Source organism: Thalia democratica, chromosome 3, assembly GCF_965202585.1.
Source record: "Thalia democratica chromosome 3, ktThaDemo2.hap1.1, whole genome shotgun sequence".
Taxonomy (NCBI): domain Eukaryota; kingdom Metazoa; phylum Chordata; class Thaliacea; order Salpida; family Salpidae; genus Thalia; species Thalia democratica.
In genome coordinates this window covers 43,759,380-43,778,062 of record NC_139167.1, presented here as the reverse complement: position 1 = coordinate 43,778,062, position 18,683 = coordinate 43,759,380, and the positions used below count along the sequence as shown (strand labels likewise).

Below are 18,683 nucleotides of genomic sequence, written 5' to 3'. Positions count from 1 at the left end.
TTTGCTTCTTATTATTCCTAGTCCGTCATCTCTATATAATCCAAATTCATTATCTATAAAAATCTTACTTTTTTTGATTTCATTTAATAATTTGGATTATATAGTTTGAATTTGGATCCTTTAATTTTGCTGCGAGCCTAATTGAAATCACAGAATATGAAAAAGAGTTAATTAGACATTGATGCAAAGTAGACATTGCCGAAGGTGAACCATAGTCGAAAAAACATAACAAGAACAGCTTCGTTGTACCGATAGGAAGCTTCCATGGCGCAGAAGTTTGCAAACTGGTTGGCCTATATATCTTAGATATATTGAAGAAGGAAAAGATCTTTAGTGATGGTAACTTTGGCATATACCGTGATGATGGTATAGCAAAGGTAGACACTCTACCGTGACCAAGTATGGAGAGTAAAGTTAAACAACTAAGAAAAGTTTTTGAAAACATTGGCTTTGATGTTACCATTGAAGTCAATTTGTTTGTATCAGACTTCCTAGATGTACCTTTAGATCTACAAAACAAAAGCTAAAAGCCGTATAGAAAACCAAATGCGCATACGGATTATGTGGATAGCAAGTCAAACCATCCAGAGCATGTCTTAAAGCATATCCCGGTCGCGGTGAATAAAATCAATGCGACCATCATTAAATAATGTTTGTGTATGACCGACAACTTTAGGTTAATACTTAGTTTTTTAATGAGATAGTATAATACCAAAATTAAGTTAAATTATAGTTTTCTTTATTAACAAAGAAACTTTTTAGAAAATATTTTTATAATTTCAAAACATAATAAAAACTTTATTTTTTTTCATTTTAATTAATATTCATAAAGGAGTACACTGAGCTTACGAAACATACAATTAACTGTTTGTTTTTCAATAAACAGGTTGTATTAAAAATAACCTTAATTTTACTTTGTTGTTTTGTATCAAATAAACACTAAATAAAAATAGGGAAATAAATTTAAAAAATTAAATATTAAGTTTAAAAAATATATAGTTAAGTATAGCTAAGTTTGTAAAAAGTTCACAACAGTTTTAATTAAAGTTTCAACTTACTTTTCAAAGTCGTCAGGTATTGTATCTCGAACTCTTTTTGGAAGCTCAGAAACAAAAGATTTAACTCTTAAATCATTTAGCGTATTATAGTACGTATACATTTGTTTGTATATTTCAGTTCTAGCGGTCTGTTTTCTTATTTGAATGCTTGTCTTTAAAAAAAGTTACGTGATAAAAAATAATTAGAATAAATATTTTACATGAACTAAGGAGAACAAAATAAAAAATATTTTTAAATAAAATAAACTGTCAGAGTTTATTTATTTTTGTTACTTATTATTTATTTACTTAAAAACAATTAATTCAATATTTTTACAAAGTATATTATTTTAGAATTGCTTCATGTTTTCGCAATAATCATAAGTAAATAAACTAGCAAGTGACAGTGGAGATTTGATATATATACTATTAGGATAGTAATTATTCAACTCATTAGTCAGTTAAGAACTTTTAAGTAAAGTTAAAGATTAAAGATTGGGTTTAGTAACTTAATTTAAAGTAAATAGCTAACAAAATATTTTCATAAACGTATAAAACAAAGGGCAACAAAAAATAAAATACAATAAATCAAAAGTGTTAAACAAATTACAAAATAATGTATAAAAACATAGTTAGGCGAATCAAAAAATAAAGATTAGCAATATTGCTTGACAGTTGAGACTTTAAATAATGTTTAGTAAAATGTCTGCATTTTCCTACCATCGCAGATCTAAAACTTTATAGATTTTTACTGTCTGCAAATGCAACTTCAAGTCTCTCTAGATTGCAAAGAGTGCATACTTTACTAAGTTTGTTTTGGTTGTTAGAGTAAAGAACTTCCCACTTTATAGATTTTTCCAAATTTGAATTGTCATTTTTGATTTCGTGGATAAATATGGTTAATATTGTGTTTTCTTTTTTTAAATTTTTTTTAAAAAGATGTTATATGTTCATAAAATCTTTTCTTAAACTGTCACCGTTATATATCATTCGTTATTTTCATATTTTACAATGACCTTATAAATCACTTCTTTGGTGAGGCATTTTCCATCAACTAGACAGTTAATTTTTGATCCGCAATTGCAAGATTGGTTATCATCGTCCGTTATTTTATAGGAATTTTAGATAATTTGTGATAACGTTTTGATATTTCTTTTTCCAGAATAGGCCTACAAGAACATGAGATTTTTTATAGTATTTTTATTGGAGCGATAGTATTATAGCTCCATAGAACCCTGATTTTTGGAAGTGCTTACTTACCAATTCAAGTAACTCCTTTCCTATGTTTGTTTTTATAGGATCGCTGTAGAGCAGGTTAAATTAGAACACTTTCTTCTTTATTAAATTTTTCTTTTATCTTCTACAGTGATGTCCTTGACATACGGTAATGAGATTTTAAAACCACTGTTTACCAAGCCATTATTATAGGGAATTTTAATCTTTTGAGTTTTTGATAAAGTTATAATCCTTTTTGAATCATTAATGGAGTTTCTTTCTTTACTAACTGTGGATGGTTAGAGTTAAAGTTCATATATATTTTTTTGGCATTTTCTTTCTGACTGGTATAATAGACAATGAACTTCACCGCACGATCAACAACAACAGCATCCGAGACAAACCTACGACCGGTTTCATCCTTATTAGGACTCATCAGGCAGGAATAGTCGCGAGAAACCGCTGTTGTGATCTAACCAAGCGGGCTTAAGTACGAAGTACTGAAGTGACCGTTTATGGGTAAAGTCCGAAAAATTGACGCAGGCAAATCTTCACAGCCCAACGTCTTAGACATTGTCAGCTTAATGTGAGATTTTACTCTCCACGCTCGTTTTATCAGTTTTAGCCATTTTAGTACTTATTTACTTTACCTACAAACGGTCGCTTCAGTACTTCGTACTTAAGCCCGCTTGGTTAGATCACAACAGCGGTTTCTCGCGACTATTCCTGCCTGATGAGTCCTAATAAGGACGAAACCGGTCGTAGGATTGTCTCGGATGCTGTTGTTGTTGATCGTGCGGTGAAGTTCATTGTTTATATTCGATGGCATAAAGTATCTCAACTTGTTGACGATGGCCGAAATAAATACTGGCTTTCTGACTGGTAGATTTTTTTTTTCCAAATCCAAAGTTATGTCCAGGAAATCTATTTTTGGAGTAGTAAGTTTAATCTTAATTCATGTTGTTGAAATTTTTTGTAATAGCTTTCCATAATTGTTTAATTATTCTAGGTGATCTTTTTTCAATTATAATCAAACCGTTTTCACGGGTTTACTATCATTTCTAACTCGCTATCATTTCTAACCCGATCACTTCTAACCCTATCAGTTCTAACCCGATCATTTCTAACCCGATCACTTCTAACCCGATCACTTCTAACCCGATCACTTCTAATCCGATCACTTCTAACCCGATCACTTCAAACCCAATCACTTCTAACCCGATCACTTCTAACCCGATCACTTCTAACCCAATCACTTCTAACCCGATCACTTCTAACCCGATCACTTCTAACCCGATCATTTCTAACCCGATCACTTCTAACCCGATCACTTCTAACCCGATCACTTCTAACCCGATCACTTCTAACTCGATCACTTCTAACCCGATCATTTCTAACCCGATCACTTCTAACCCGATCACTTCTAACCCGATCACTTCTAACCCGATCAGTTCTAACCCGATCACTTCTAACCCGATCATTTCTAACAAGATCATTTCTAACCCAATCACTTCTAACCCAATTAAACCCGATCATTTCTAACCCGATCATTTCTAACCCGATCATATCTAACCCGATTGTTTCTAACCCGATCATATCTAACCCGAGGTTTAATTAGCCGATCTGTATTAATATATTGTTTTTTTATTTAAGATAAGGATTTGTTTTAAAAACAAATTAATCTCAACAAATTTGTTTTTTTGTGAAGTTTAGTTTATTTTGTTTAAAATAAAACCTAATATTCAGATAGCTTTTGTTAGAATTTAATTGTTAATATTAATTGGTCTATTTATTGTTTTGACAATAAGATTTAAAATTGGATTAACAATTAAGTGTAGTTAGTTATTTTTAAAAAGCATTAGGAAAAGTATAAGTCTTTTGTATTCTAAGGATTAAATATTAAGTTTTGATAGTCGTCAATGTAAGAAATATAATGAGTATGGCAGCTGTTAAAGTTTATTCTGTACTTTCTTTTGAAATGATTCTATATGGTTAATATATACCTTTAAGTGTAGAAACCAGATTACCAATTTGCCTCCAAACTCAGGGAGAATTTATATGAAATACAAACTTTTAAAAATATTAATATCAGCGTTTACGAAACTTTAAATAATACAGTTAATAAAATTTAGTAATTGTAATTATAATAATGGTTTCATTTAAAATTAATATCATTAAATTCTAAGTTCTTTAAACGAAAGTGTATACTGTTTAATACAAAGCCAAAAGTAAAGGTAGAAAGTTTTTTAAATATTCAGAACTTGTCATTTACTCGAACTTTGATTTAAATTTAATTCTTAAATCAACTGGTAAATTGTATATAAAGATTAACTGTAATTAAGTTATAATAAATTATAATAAACTTAACTATGAAAGTTTAGTGTCGAAAACTAATTATTATGCATTTTTTCTTTTTCTTTTGAAATTAAGTTATTTATATAAGGCATATAAATTTACATTTTTCATAAAAATTTAAAAGTTTTCAAAATTTAAAACTGCAAAAACACGATTATTCTCACGATTAATAGTAAATATTTCTAAAATAATTTTCTTGATATCTTTTAAAAATTATTGTTTTACAGGTTTTCAAAAACACAAAAACTTTAAATTATTTAGCGATCATTGATATGAAATGTAAGTATAAATTATTAGAGTAAACTATATAACTTAAAAACTTATAACAAAATAATAAAATCATTTTGTATTGTGAAACCTATCATATAGGTTTCAGTTTTTAATAAAGAAAAAACTCATCAAACATAAGCCAGATTTAATTACCTTCGAACTTGTTATACAAATAAACTTGTCTTTTTAACTATTAGTGTTAAACAATTTTTTTTTTGTTCTAAAACTAAGTAGGAATTTATTAATGATGTGAAATCTAGACGGTCAATCGACATAACAACTTTTGCGGTTTAGTTATATGACATAACTATTTTGATAGCTAGTTTCTATTAAAAACCAGGCTTTTCCACTTAATATAACAAAAGTTTTTAACTTCTCCTAATGTTTGTTTGAATTCCATTATCTTAATAGGCCTATGCAAGTTGCATAACAATTTGTATAAGTTATTAAGATGAAACTTAAAACTACCCTACTATAAAAGGTTAATACATTAGTAAGCAATAATAAAAAATTTACGTCAGACTTTCAATGTAGTTTTTAAACCGTAATATAAAAGTTTTTGTATTTGAATATTACAATTGTAAGAGTTTAATTTTTAAAATTTGCTAATTTTAAAACTATTGTAGTCGCGTTAATTACAATAAGATCCAATTAAAATATAGTTATCACTGCCTATTTTAAAAACCTACAAAGAAGAGTTCAAAATTTTTTAAATTAAAGAATTTAGTAAATTGTATATGATTAACGAAAAACGTCTCTTAAAGTGTATTGAAAAAATAGTAGAAAAAAACTAAAACTATGTGTAGGTAAAAAAAAATAATGAGGTAATAAAAATATATTAAGATTATGTTAAGTTAATACTAAAATTTAAATTTATACTAAATTTACGTAACACATTAAGGTCATTATGTTTTAAAGTAATTAAAAGTTTAATTTTTTTCAATATTTTAATAATTTCATTAAAACTAGTTTGTTTTTGCATAAATCCTTATTAAAAAAAAATAAAAACTTAACATAAGTAAAATGCGTTAGAAACGATCGGGTTAGAAATAATCGGGTTAGAAGTGATCGGGTTAGAAATGTCGGGTTAGAAATGATCGGGTTTAATTGGGTTAGAAGTGATTGGGTTAGAAATGATTTTGTTAGAAATGATCGGGTTAGAAGTGATCGGGTTAGAAATGATCGGGTTAGAAATGATCGAGTTAGAAGTGATCGGGTTAGAAGTGATCGGGTTAGAAGTGATCTTGTTAGAAATGATCGGGTTAGAAGTGATCGGGTTAGAAGTGATCGGGTTAGAGGTGATCAGGTTAGAAGTGATCGGGTTAGAAATGATCGGGTTAGAAGTGATCGGGTTAGATTTGATCGGGTTCGAAGTGATCGGGTTAGAAGTGATCGGGTTAGAAGTGATCGGGTTAGAAGTGATCGGGTTAGAAGTGATCGGATTAGAAGTGATCGGGTTAGAAGTGATTGGGTTAGAAGTGATCGGGTTAGAAATGATCGGGTTAGAAGTGATCGGGTTAGAAGTGATCGGGTTAGAAGTGATCGGGTTAGAAATGATAGCGGGTTAGAAATGATCGGCTCCCGTTTTCACGATATAGACGATAGTTTATTTTATCAATTTTTATAATTTTAATAAAGCCATTTAGGATAAATAATCTTAGTAATTCACATATTTTCGCCCTGTGATAGCTTTCTATTAACACATCAAATAATTTACTCAAAGTCATTGAGTGAATTCTTTTTAATCCAACACTCGTTAGTATAGAATAGGATAGTTCTGCAGGAGTGAAGAATGATACCAATTAGATCTTTACTAATTTCAACGTATTTTCTTGACAATTGAATAGATTCTATAAAAAGATCTTTTGAAATACTTGGATAAAATTCTAATACGTCGAATTTCATAAACGTAAACACTTCTTTATGTTTAATAATCTTCAAGCATTTCAATCTTCATACGAGTTTTTCCACTGTTGTAGTCCAGTCTTAGTTCTCATCACTGGTAAAAGGTTATCTAAGATTCTTTTTCCAATAATTCCTAAACTGGATTTGCACAAGTTGATTTGTCTACATGATTTCTTATACTGAAAAATCTTTTTGTGGTCCTTTAATGTAATGAATGCATTACTTTCAATTATTTTTTAATCTTACCTCTAATATTGTCCTTTGAAATTAAAAGTTCTGCTTCGGTGTTAATATTTTTGACAGTTACGATGGTTGCCTTTTTATATTTGGAAGTTACTGATTCAAGTAAAAGTTATTTATAGTTATTTATATCCACTAAAATTTTTCAATCATTTTTGAAATATTGAGTTATTGTTTTTGTATATTATTTTTTTATTTTTTCATAAATGAAATAGATCATTTTCAAAGTGTGTAAGGTTGTTTGATAGATGTTCAGATTTTTCGTCGAAAAAGTGTTTTTGTATTGATACGATTAATCTGTGACTTCTGATGTATTATTTTCATCTTCATTCTTTTTTACAAATCAGTAAGCGGCCCATCTAATTTTGTTTATAAACCTATTGGTCATTTCAAATATTTTTATGAGCTAGGCTTGTTTTGAATGGGATGAAATATCTTTTAGTGAATATTCAAGCTATATTTTATTCATTGACACTTACTAATAGAACTTTTTCGTTAAAACGGTTTATTTAAAGAGCTATAACCGTGCAGTGAGCCTTTTTATATTATAACAATTCAATCTATAGATAGCTGCACAAAAAAGGAGCCAATATAAAATTAAATCAAAAGTTTTACTCAAAAACATCTGACAAGATTTATCTAAAACACAAAAATTTAATTTGTTTACTTTTATAAAACATACTTTTCTATATCGGACAGCTATTGAACAATAAACAGTATAAGTCTGAAACTCCTTAACATCAGTTTGCGAAAAACTAGCGTGTCCCTGTTTGTTTCCCATTTTGTTTACTAGTTGAAGTACACCATAAAGTTTACCGTCTGACAAAATCGGAGCTGCTATAACACTTCTAGTTGTATAACCTTTAAAATATTAGTTTCAATACTTATTTTGCAAAAACTTAGCTGTACACAAATGATGTATTAAAATTTAATCAATTTTATTGAAGCTTGTTTTAAAAACTATCAAAAAGAGTTTTATTAGTTTCTCGAGATAAATTAACCAGTCCTGCTATCAATTTCATCATTAAATCTTTTGTCATTGTATGGATCAGTTACATTAACTATAGTTTGATGTAGTGCACTGTAGCCAGCTATTCCTTGCGTAAGTGAAAACCTGTTATGAAAAATTCCGAAAAACTTAGTTAACCTTTGTATTTAAACAGTTTTTAAACATAGATAGTAGAAGTTAAAGTTTTACCTTTAAAACTTTTTATGAACTTTTTACTACTTAAGTCTAAACTCTTGCTGTATTTGAAATTATCTATTTAATAGGTATAACATTATGCTATTAATGTATGCATTTGTACTTTGAGTGAATAATTAAAATCTTTAACCGTATTTCCTTTGACTTGTCAAAAACTGCGTAACCATTTTCATCAACATTTCCAGTATCAAATAAATCGCAAAAAAGCATGTTAGTATCTCCGTCATACAAATATAAAGCACATCTATCGGCTCCAATAGCTAACTTAGCCTGTCTTCATTTTACAGAACAAATTAAATCCTAAGTATTTAAATGATTAGTTAAATTATACTTTAGGGTATGTTCAGATTCTGACACTACAAATTCTGAAAATTCATATGATAATGTTTTTGAGTTATTAGTAGTTACCTCTTTTAATATATATTGAAAATCAAAAATGTTTTACCATAATAATACTATTAGTTAAACTTATATGAGGTTTTTAATTGTTAATTTTGTTTTTAGAGATATGTCTAGAACAATTTTCGAAGCTTACTTAAATCTAGTAGTTTTTAGTAAATATTAATATTCTGTTTTTAATAAAAACAATTTGTTCAGCGCTTTTATTTTACTGAACTGACATATGTTTATTTGTTTTAAACACAGTTTCACAAAGTTTTCAAAATCCAAGTATAGTTCTTTAAATAAATATTTTTTTAAATGTTGAATTTTAAACTTTTTTAGAACTTTTATTTCTGAAATTAGATTGTCATGAAAACCTTTAGCGTTTAGTTTTTATAAAATTACTCACTTTTTAGTAAAATTTTTTTAGTTGTTATACATTGTTGAAAACTATTTTTCAAAAAATTTAAAAAAGAAAAAACTATTTCTTCTAAGTTCATATACTGTAAGTACCTGTCTTAAAAAAAAAGGTTTTTACTTTTGTAAAGGGTTAGTTCTTTATTATTTTAGATAGCTAATATAAAATGTTAATATTTAGCTACATTGTTTTAATAAAAAACGTTATCAAAAGTTATTACTAATATGAAATTTTGATTTATATTTTTATTATCAAATCAGCTACGAGAAAGATACTTTGGTAAAGCTTTACAATAGTTGCTTACTATATTTTGGACATGATAATTTGTAAAGTAGTAAGGTGTTCTACTTTTTACATTCAGAATTTTAAACGTAATATAGGATGACTACGCTACCCCTGAATTGCAGTTTAGTTTAGAAAAAAAAAATCTTTTTAAAAATTGTACACTAAAACAACTAAAAATTAAACTTCCTAGATTTTAGCAATTTGAGGTAGTAAGATTTGAAAAAAAAATATTTAGAGATAAATTGTTGCTTATTGCTAACATACTTGCAAGTAATGTTTTATTTTGTAGATTAGAAACTAACTCAAAGCTGAAGTAAGAGGAGAAAAAAAAAACTTTTGAAACTTAAAGCAACTAAGTTTGTTTAAAGAATGTGAAAATTCATTATCAAAAAATGACACCAAGTTAAAATTTTAGATGAATTTATCAATGTCTTAATGAAGCTATTAAATTATCACAAGTCACATGTCAAAGAGAGTATAATAAACTAGATTTGTACAAAAACACAGAGGAAAGTATGGAAAAAAACATTTGAAGCACCTTTTCGTTTTTTAAATTAAAAATTCAGCATAATAACTAGTTTTAAATATTTTGAGAGTTTGAAAATCGACAAAATAGATTGTTATAACTCTTTAGACAAATTCAACATAAGTATACAATCAAAAAGTGAAACTTAAAAAAACGTAAAGTAATTTAAGAATAGTTTTGCTTATAAGCGATGACAAATTAACAGTTTTATGACTTTCGCCTGATTATTTATGCTACTCAGAATCGAATGTGACATCATTTACAGAACTTATCGGTCTACAAAAGCGTTTTGTCAAAATATGTGTGTCGCTGTTTCCACCAGCTAACTTTTTTAAGGACGATAGATTAGTTCATTCTATTAAAATAACAAAAATTACTACATCTGATTTATTGAAAACTGTATCAGTTTCAATTAACATTGATTTTTGTAGAGACTTAAATTCTGTCAGTTCAAAATACTCAAAGATGATGATAATTTCATTAATATCACTCAAGCAAACTAATTTATATCAGGCAAGCATTGAAAAAAAGCATATAGTCTTAGTAGTGTCATCACTACCAAACAACTTGCAAAACACTCATGACTAATGAGTTTGTGAGGAATATATGAATTTTATAAAAAGTATAATTGAAAACAATATTTACTATATCACGAGCTCGACATTACGAGCTATACCACTGGGCACATCTCAGGTCTTTGTGTGACATTCAAAAAGTGTCATTGTAAACAAATCTTTTGGCTAGCTTGAAGACATTATTTACTCGAGTTATGAAAATAGTTTTGGTTTTAAAGCAACAGTCATTGCAAAGAATTATCGACGCAAGTTATTTTATAAAGCTTAAACATTTTATTAATTTTTGCAAACACTGCTACATTCACTGGTATATCAATTGTACTATAGTTTCAACAGCTTCTTGCAACGACTTAGGTTCGTCAAAAACGATTCAAGATTACAAAACTACTGATGAGTTGTGTTAAACCTCTGCGCTACTTGCTATGAACCGTCATCTTTGGTATATCGTTGAGGAATTGTTTTCTTTGAGTTTAGTTTATAAAAACACTAGTCTCTTAGTAAAATCCAAAATTACTGATGCTCTAAATCAAAAGTTGGCCTGCAAGACAAATTCGGCTCTCAAAGTCAAAAATTGCAGCCTGCAAGGTACTTTTTAGCTCAGAGTAATTTTTTTAATAACAATAACAACAAAACACTTTTTTAGGTAAAAGTTCATAATGAGGCTTTTAATTTAATCATTACACAATACTAGTGCTGTATTATTGCTTATGTTTTATAAATTTTTAATTTAGACTAATACTTTTGTGTTTACTTGAGGCAGAAGCGTTTATTTAGTGGTCTAGAGGCTAATATGTCATTAGATAACAAACAGACAAAACTAAATTTATGAACTTCGAAATCTATGAGTTTTAGTTACATTAAAAAGTTCTATATATATATATATTAAAACTTTCATTTAAAAATTTTTATACCTGGCAAAGTAAACTAAATCATATCTTTAAAAGTATATATATTTACATTTAAACAACCTCATTATAGTTGAAAGCAACTTATTTATTCCTTCAGCATTAAGCAAGTACTCTCCGGTTGTGTTTAATAAAAATGAGCTCATGGAATGTAACTGAATAACTCCTTGTGTAGCCCTCGCTCTATAGATTGTGTTTAGTACCCAAGATAGAGTTTTCTACGATCAAAATAGTTCTACTAAATAAACAAATTAAAATTAAAAAGGATTTAAAAAGTATGAACAACTAGGTTAACTTTTAATTACCTAATAATTATGTATGTCATTCAGCATACCAAATGTTTAGGTTTACTTTCACTTATATAAAAGTTTAGCTAGTTTTTAACCAGTAAAAAAAAACTTATAAAGCTTGCAAATATGAAGTGATCGTCTATAGTCAAAGTATAGTCAAGTTAGTAGTTCTCTTGTTTATTTTCGAAAATTTGTAAATAGAAAAAAAAACACATTCTAAATAATGTAATTTAGACTTAGATAAAGCTAAATTATCTATAAGTACTGTACTTTTTTTTTCTAAGTAAAGCAAACTTTTTTGATTATTTAAAACATTTAAAAAATTTTCGAGTCTGCTTATTAATAAAATAGCAATAATTTTAAGATAAGTTGTTATTCCACAGGAAAAAGCTGGACTAAAAAGGAACAAATTTAAACATTGATAAGATAGTTTTAAATCAGAGTTTATTACTTAACACTGTGTTTCATGCGCTTAGGCAATGATCATATTTAACAAACTTTATAAACAAGATAGACAAGGTTATATATACTATTAATAAGTAGTATTAAGCTAATCAAGAATTATTAACTGGATGCTTATTATAACGGTTTTCTACTAACATAACCTAACATAATCACAATATTAAATTAAACAAAAATGCAAAATTAATTAATTAAATTATTAAAAAATATTTAAAATACTTTTATTTAAGTTATTAAAAGACTTTAAAAAATTGCTTAACATTCAATATTTACTGTAATGTCCATTCTTTTTTATTTTAAATTTTATATCCTTTTATAAGTTTGTTGTAGTTGTACTTGCATTTTTATCGTATATGGTTTACCATAATTAGTAACTTTTTTTTACAATTGAAATAACATTTTAAAAGTATTTTTCAGTTGTTAACTTTAATTAGTTCGGCATGTTTATTTAATTTAATGTAGTGATATGTTTAAGTTTTGTTTGTATTCTATGTTTAGAATTAGAATCTAATTAATATTACTTAGTAACACTTAATACTACTTAGTGATAAAGCCTTATCTATCTTGCTTTATACAGTTTGTTAAATGTGATCATTGCCTAGGCGGGTTACATGACAATTCAAATTCATACAATTCAAATTCGTAATAAAATGTACATGAGGCCATATCTCTAAAAGTAATAGGTATTTGAAAAAATTAAAATAAGCGGTTGTAGATTTTTTTAAGATTATGGTATTGAAATAGACTTAAAAGAAAAAATCTTAAAAGAAAACTTTTAATTTTATTTTAAATAACTATCTTTAACAACTTTTTTAGTCATATCTCAAAAAATATTTAAAATCACAAAATTAGAATAATGGTCTGTAGATATTAATTAGACCTAAATACATATTTTAAATTTGATAAAATAGATTTTAATTTTTGAGTTGTGGTTCTTCAATGTTTTTTTAAAGAATTTGAATTGTCTTAATTTGAATTTTCGTGCATCCGCTTAAGCGCATGAAACACAGTGTTGAGTAATAAACTCTGATTTGAAATTTTCTCATTGATATTTCATGATAAAATAAGTAAATCTAAAAGATTTAGTTTAAGTAGTTTTATCTAGAGGAATAACTGTATTTTATGATTTGAAAAAAAAACTTCTGTTTTTTTATTAAAAATTATTCAATTGTGTTTACAAAATTTTTGCGAACTAAAAAGCACTGGGATCACAAACAAATATGAATGAATTTCAATATTTTAACGGAATCTGACAAAAAAATTCAAAATTTGTTTAATGTAGTTTACTTTAAATTGAATGTTATATAATATTTGTTTTTAAGTCAATTATTTTTAATTTCTTATACTTTTGATAAAGTTTTAAATGGATATGATATATTTAACTAGTTTATTATTATTTTGTCAGAAATTTAGCTTTTAATACTACTTTGAACTAAATAAATAATGTAATTATCAACTGTTTTTTTTATGCTTTCAACTTTATATTTTTAAGCTAAATTTTAAACTCTTAAGGAAATATTAAACTGATAAAGTCAATTTAATTATTGAATAAGACCAATTATAAACGATTTATTCCATGTAAACAAATATTTTAAATGCTATCATATACATTTATTTTTATTTATACTGTTAAAAATGTATTTATAATAAGGAAAATTATTGTCTTGACTAAATAAGATTGCTCGATTTACTGAAATTTAAAGAGCTTGTTTAAATAAGTTATATAGAATTTAAAAATAAAATACAAACTACCAATATAAATTTTGATTGTTTGTCATCATCTAAAAATATTAAGTCTTTAATTTGATACTCTTTTAAAATTTCAATTTAATAGTAATAATAAAAGTCGTAATACTAATACTAAAAAATCTTCTATTTTGACATCAAGATTGATAGAGACTATTTTATTAGTGCATAACAAAATAAACTTTAAATTTAAATTGTTGCTATTAAGACTAAAGAACAAGCGACAAAATTTTATGTTACAGTTATCGCGATTGAATTAAAAAGACAACATTTTAATCATTAGACACACCTTGATGATTGAAAGCTTACTACAAAAACTATTTAAAGCTTTTATATTGTAATATCTAACATATTTTCAAGTGACTATACTTACTAAATAAGCTTGTTTCTGTTAAAACATTTTTTGAATTTTAAAGAACAAGTTTAATAAATACAAAAATAAAAAAAAAAAAAAACATTGGCGAAAGTCTACACAGCTTAAACCTAGCTTTTTGTATGCCGTTAGACAAGCTCTACTTAACATAAATATTTGATCTTACCACTTCGATCTTCAGAAAACTATCCTTCGGTAGACTTAAACTCAGGTTACGTTCTTATTGAAACTCGCCAGTCAGTTGTAACCTTCAATTTACCTACAATTTAATATCTAGTAGATTGACGACTGCAGGTTTTTTCGGTTGCGACTAACTGACGAGTTTCAATAAGAACGAAACCTGGGTTTTAGTTTACCGAAGGCTGTGGTATAATGACCAAAGTTGTATGATCAAACACTTATGTTTAAATACAAAAATTGGAAAGAAGGATTTCTAGACTTTTTTTCAAAATTAAGTTGTTTTTTCTTTATTATTTTAATATATATTATTTACCAAGTCTAATTATATTTCAAGCTTCTAAGTTAACAAGTGCCAATTAAAATTCATTCATCATGTAAGAATATGTTATAGATAATTTTCTAATTGTTGTTTTCATCTAACTACTTGGAACTTTGTAGAATGTCAGGGTAAATAAATTTGCCTAGAATAGTTGTTAAAACTCAAATTTTGGTATGGTTTTTTAAGGCCCATTTTTTAAAAATTATCTAAATATCAACTGTGTTGCTAAAATAATGATTCGGATAAAAGTATTAAAATACTGTTTATGAAGAAATGAGTAGTTTCAAAAAATTCGGCAACACCGAAAATCGATTCAAGAGCGGACGCCAACACTTATGTTGTACAAAAAGCAACATCATGTCCGTTTAGGAGAGAATAAGGAAAAACTTTAAATGCTCAAATCGAAAAATGGCTCGAGATCTTAAATGAGATAAAAAATCAATAAAATTATAAAACTGATTGCAAATTTTATCCTTTGAATCTTAAGAAGTGTCAGTATATTACTGTCATTCCACAACAAAAGAGAGCTGAGAGAACTACAGAGTTTTTATAACTCAATTTATAAAATCTAGCATGCAGAAAAGTAAAATAGTTTTTTCAGACAAAAATATTTATTGTATTTATTGTTAAGGCAAAGTTCAGTTCACAATACGACAAAGTCCTTGCAAAACACTTCGAAGACGTCCCTGAAGACATTTTAATCGTTTATCACTTCCAAAATCTATCATCTGTCATGGTTCAAGTCAAAAACTTGGAAATATCCTTTGATTTTTGTGAAGCAGTGTCCAAAGTTAACACAAATGTGTAAATCAAAGTCATTTTGCTTCTGCCGTGCGTGATATGAGAAAAAAGTTAAACTTAATTTTAATTTAAAGAGAGATTTATGGTAGCATTTCAAGTTTTTTGAAAAAAAAAAGAAATTCAAGAAAACTTACAAAAATGGATACGAATTACATAAAATCAAGAATCGCCTCAATAAAACTTTCTTTAAATCATGTTAAATTATGCACAACGTGTTTTTGTGGTAACTGGCCACGTGTAGAAAAAATTCTGCTGAAAATTTGCACATAGGGTTTTTGCGATATTTCCAAGGATAAAAAAATTTCCAGCTGAAAATTCAAAGGTCGCCGATATCATAACCACCCTAGTGCTCCCTCTCACACCTCCAACAAAATAAAAGTTTGGGTGCAGATTTCTCGCGCTTTTAGAGTAATTAACTGTGGCCTCCTTCATAGTTTGATTTCAACTTTCAACATTTGGGGTAATTTTTTTTTTAAAGTGTCAGAAAAGCACAGCGTCTCTTTAGCACGGGTCGTCACTTTTGCACGGACAAACATTTTAGCACGGAGTGTAAATTATACATGTAGGTTAACTTAAGAACTATCGACACTTTTTAAATAATATATTTAAAATTTTTTTAAAATATTTTGAATAAAATCTTTAAATTTGAACTAAATACAGTCAGCATCTTGTTGAGTACGCATGTTAGGTACTTCAAAGCTTGAATTCAATTACTTACTTTTAAGTTTTTTTTTATTAAAAAATAAATTAAGTAATGAGGAAATTGTAAGACTAAGCTCTGCAGCTTATTTGAATAAGTTATAATTTAAACAAAAAGAAATCACTTCCAGGTATCAATAACTTTAAAAAAATCTTTCTAGGCTCCATTTTAGAGAAGAAGTATACTTATAACTAAAACAAGTTTATAAATCAAAACTCGGCAAATTAAATGGTAATTGAACTATTAAATACTTAATTCAATACTATTTTTTGATATAATTTAAATATACAAAAAATTAACTTCATTTACTCTCGAACTTTAAAATAACACTACCAAATGATCTTTTTTAGTGTATGGTAAAAAGATTAAAGCACGATTATTACAACATGTTTAAAAATTTAGAGTTAAAAAAAGAAAACTTGCCTATAATAGTGACATAATGTTTTATATTAAACATCTGCTTGTATCAATTCTAAGTTTAGCTAAAAGTTTATTTAGTATCTATAATACTTTATTTCTGTAACTCTAACATCTTACGCTCAGAAAAATAAATATGACTTGCGATGTAATTTCAGCTTGAAATTAATTTGTACAAAAGATATAAAATTAATACATTTAACATAACTGTTCAAAATTTAGGTTTAAATTGTTTGCTAACAAAAGATCCAATGAAGTAACTTCACTGGAATATGAATGAAACAAATTATACAGTAATCTTCCTTTATTCTACCAACATATGTTGGTAGAATAAAGGAAGATTACTGTATAACTTGTTTTATTTACATTTAACATAACAATTTTTTTTTTAGGTAGTTTTCAAATAATTATAAATATAATATTTAATTTATTTTCATTTATTATGGCGTTATAAAACACTGTTTCTTAAAGTCTTATAAGAATAAAAACAATAAAATGGCTAAACAGGTGAAAAATTGTTTATATAAGTTTGTTTACCCTTGTAGTAATTTAAGTATGAATTTTATAACCCATAGAGAAAAATAATAAAAAGTTAGAGACGAGTGCATGAAGAAATAAAAGAAACTTTACACATTTTTGTATTCCGTTATTCAAAGCTATATGTACTTTAAAAATTAATTAAGTAAAATTTTGATAGTCTATCAAGTTATCAGAGCTTTTAAAATACTAAGGTTAATTATTTATCAATATTTATTTATACTTATTTTTCACACCTTTTGTTTTGAACTTAAAAAAAAAATTAATATCGTTAAAATTAATTTAGGCTTATTAAAAAATTTTAAGAAAACTAGAGTTCGTCTAACACCTAGGTTCATAAAAATATAAAATTAAAATTATCAAGTTATCTTCGAATTTATAAAACAAATTAATAAAGTTTGTAAATTTTCTTTTAAACATTAATAACAAAGTTAAGGTTAGTTTCAAGTTGATTAGCAGTAAAATTTAAACACGAAGTTTTAGTTGAAGTTTAAATTTATAACCAATTTAAAGCCTATTAAATTTTAGTTTACATGTTGCATAGCTCTATTTTAGATTTTAACTATAATAGTACAAATATGATATAAGCATTAAAAAAAATCATGCAAAATAGCTTTTGTGCTAAAGTGTCACTTCGTTCTAAAGTAACGCAGTTCTTTTCTGACCCGTTCCAAAGTTTTACTTGCGTGCAGAAGCAGACTATTTAATTTCTTTGAACACATCCATTATGGTTAAGAATAAAATTCTTTTCCTGAACAGAAACAATGTTTTAAAACCATAAGCTCTTGGATGAATGACTAAAGAGATCTTTTATCTAAACAAAGAATCATTTGGAATCAAAGCAAGCAATGTAGGTGGCTACATCTATAAACTCAAAAACCTAGTAAATGACATTTTTACCAGTTCTGAGTTTTTGTTGAGGTTTCGGATAGTATAACTTTGTTAATTGGTAAAAAACTGATCTTTAAATAAATTTCAAGAAGGAATTTGCATCTCTTAAAACTATAAATATCACTAAAATGATATTAGTTAAATAACAATAACATTCTGCACAGTTTATTTAACTGACTTATGTTTTCTCTATTTTAAACAATTAACACAGTTTTATGAAGTTCTGTAAAAAATAAGTACTGCAGCAAAAAATAGAAGATAAAGTAAAGATAAAGTATATCATAGCATGAGTATTTTGAATAAGAGTATTTAGCGGGGTCTATCTTTATGTCAGTTAGATAAAGAAAAGTGCTGTGCAAGTTGTTGTTATTATTGTACATTCCAACGAGCTTGTTTTCTTAGAATTTTTATTAACAAACTATTAGCCAGTAATTTTCGATTATTTATATTAATCTAGAGGGTTACATAACAATTCAATTTATACAATTCAAATTCCGTCAACAATTGTTATTAACAAAAGATTTAAGAGACCATATCTCATAAAAAAAGTATACTTAAAAAATAAAAAAATATATGTATGTAGGTATTTTTAGTATCTACAAACCTTTTTTTTTGCAAAATTTTAAACAGTTTTTGAGATATTTAAAAACT

The 18,683-nt window shown here is 26.7% G+C and overlaps 1 protein-coding gene across 1 annotated transcript in view; it reads right to left on the bottom strand.

Moving 5' to 3' along the window:
- LOC145832314 (cAMP and cAMP-inhibited cGMP 3',5'-cyclic phosphodiesterase 10A-like) overlaps window positions 1-18,683 on the bottom strand; it is a 60,713-nt gene that overhangs the window by 10,329 nt on the left and 31,701 nt on the right. Inside the window, exons 2-5 of the mRNA XM_082939632.1 lie at window positions 8,357-8,500; window positions 8,024-8,136; window positions 7,705-7,883; window positions 7,029-7,098 (exon numbers count right to left, since the gene is read on the bottom strand). Of these exons, the coding sequence (XP_082795758.1) occupies window positions 7,029-7,098; window positions 7,705-7,883; window positions 8,024-8,136; window positions 8,357-8,500 (506 nt within the window). The remainder of the gene's footprint in view (window positions 1-7,028; window positions 7,099-7,704; window positions 7,884-8,023; window positions 8,137-8,356; window positions 8,501-18,683) is intronic.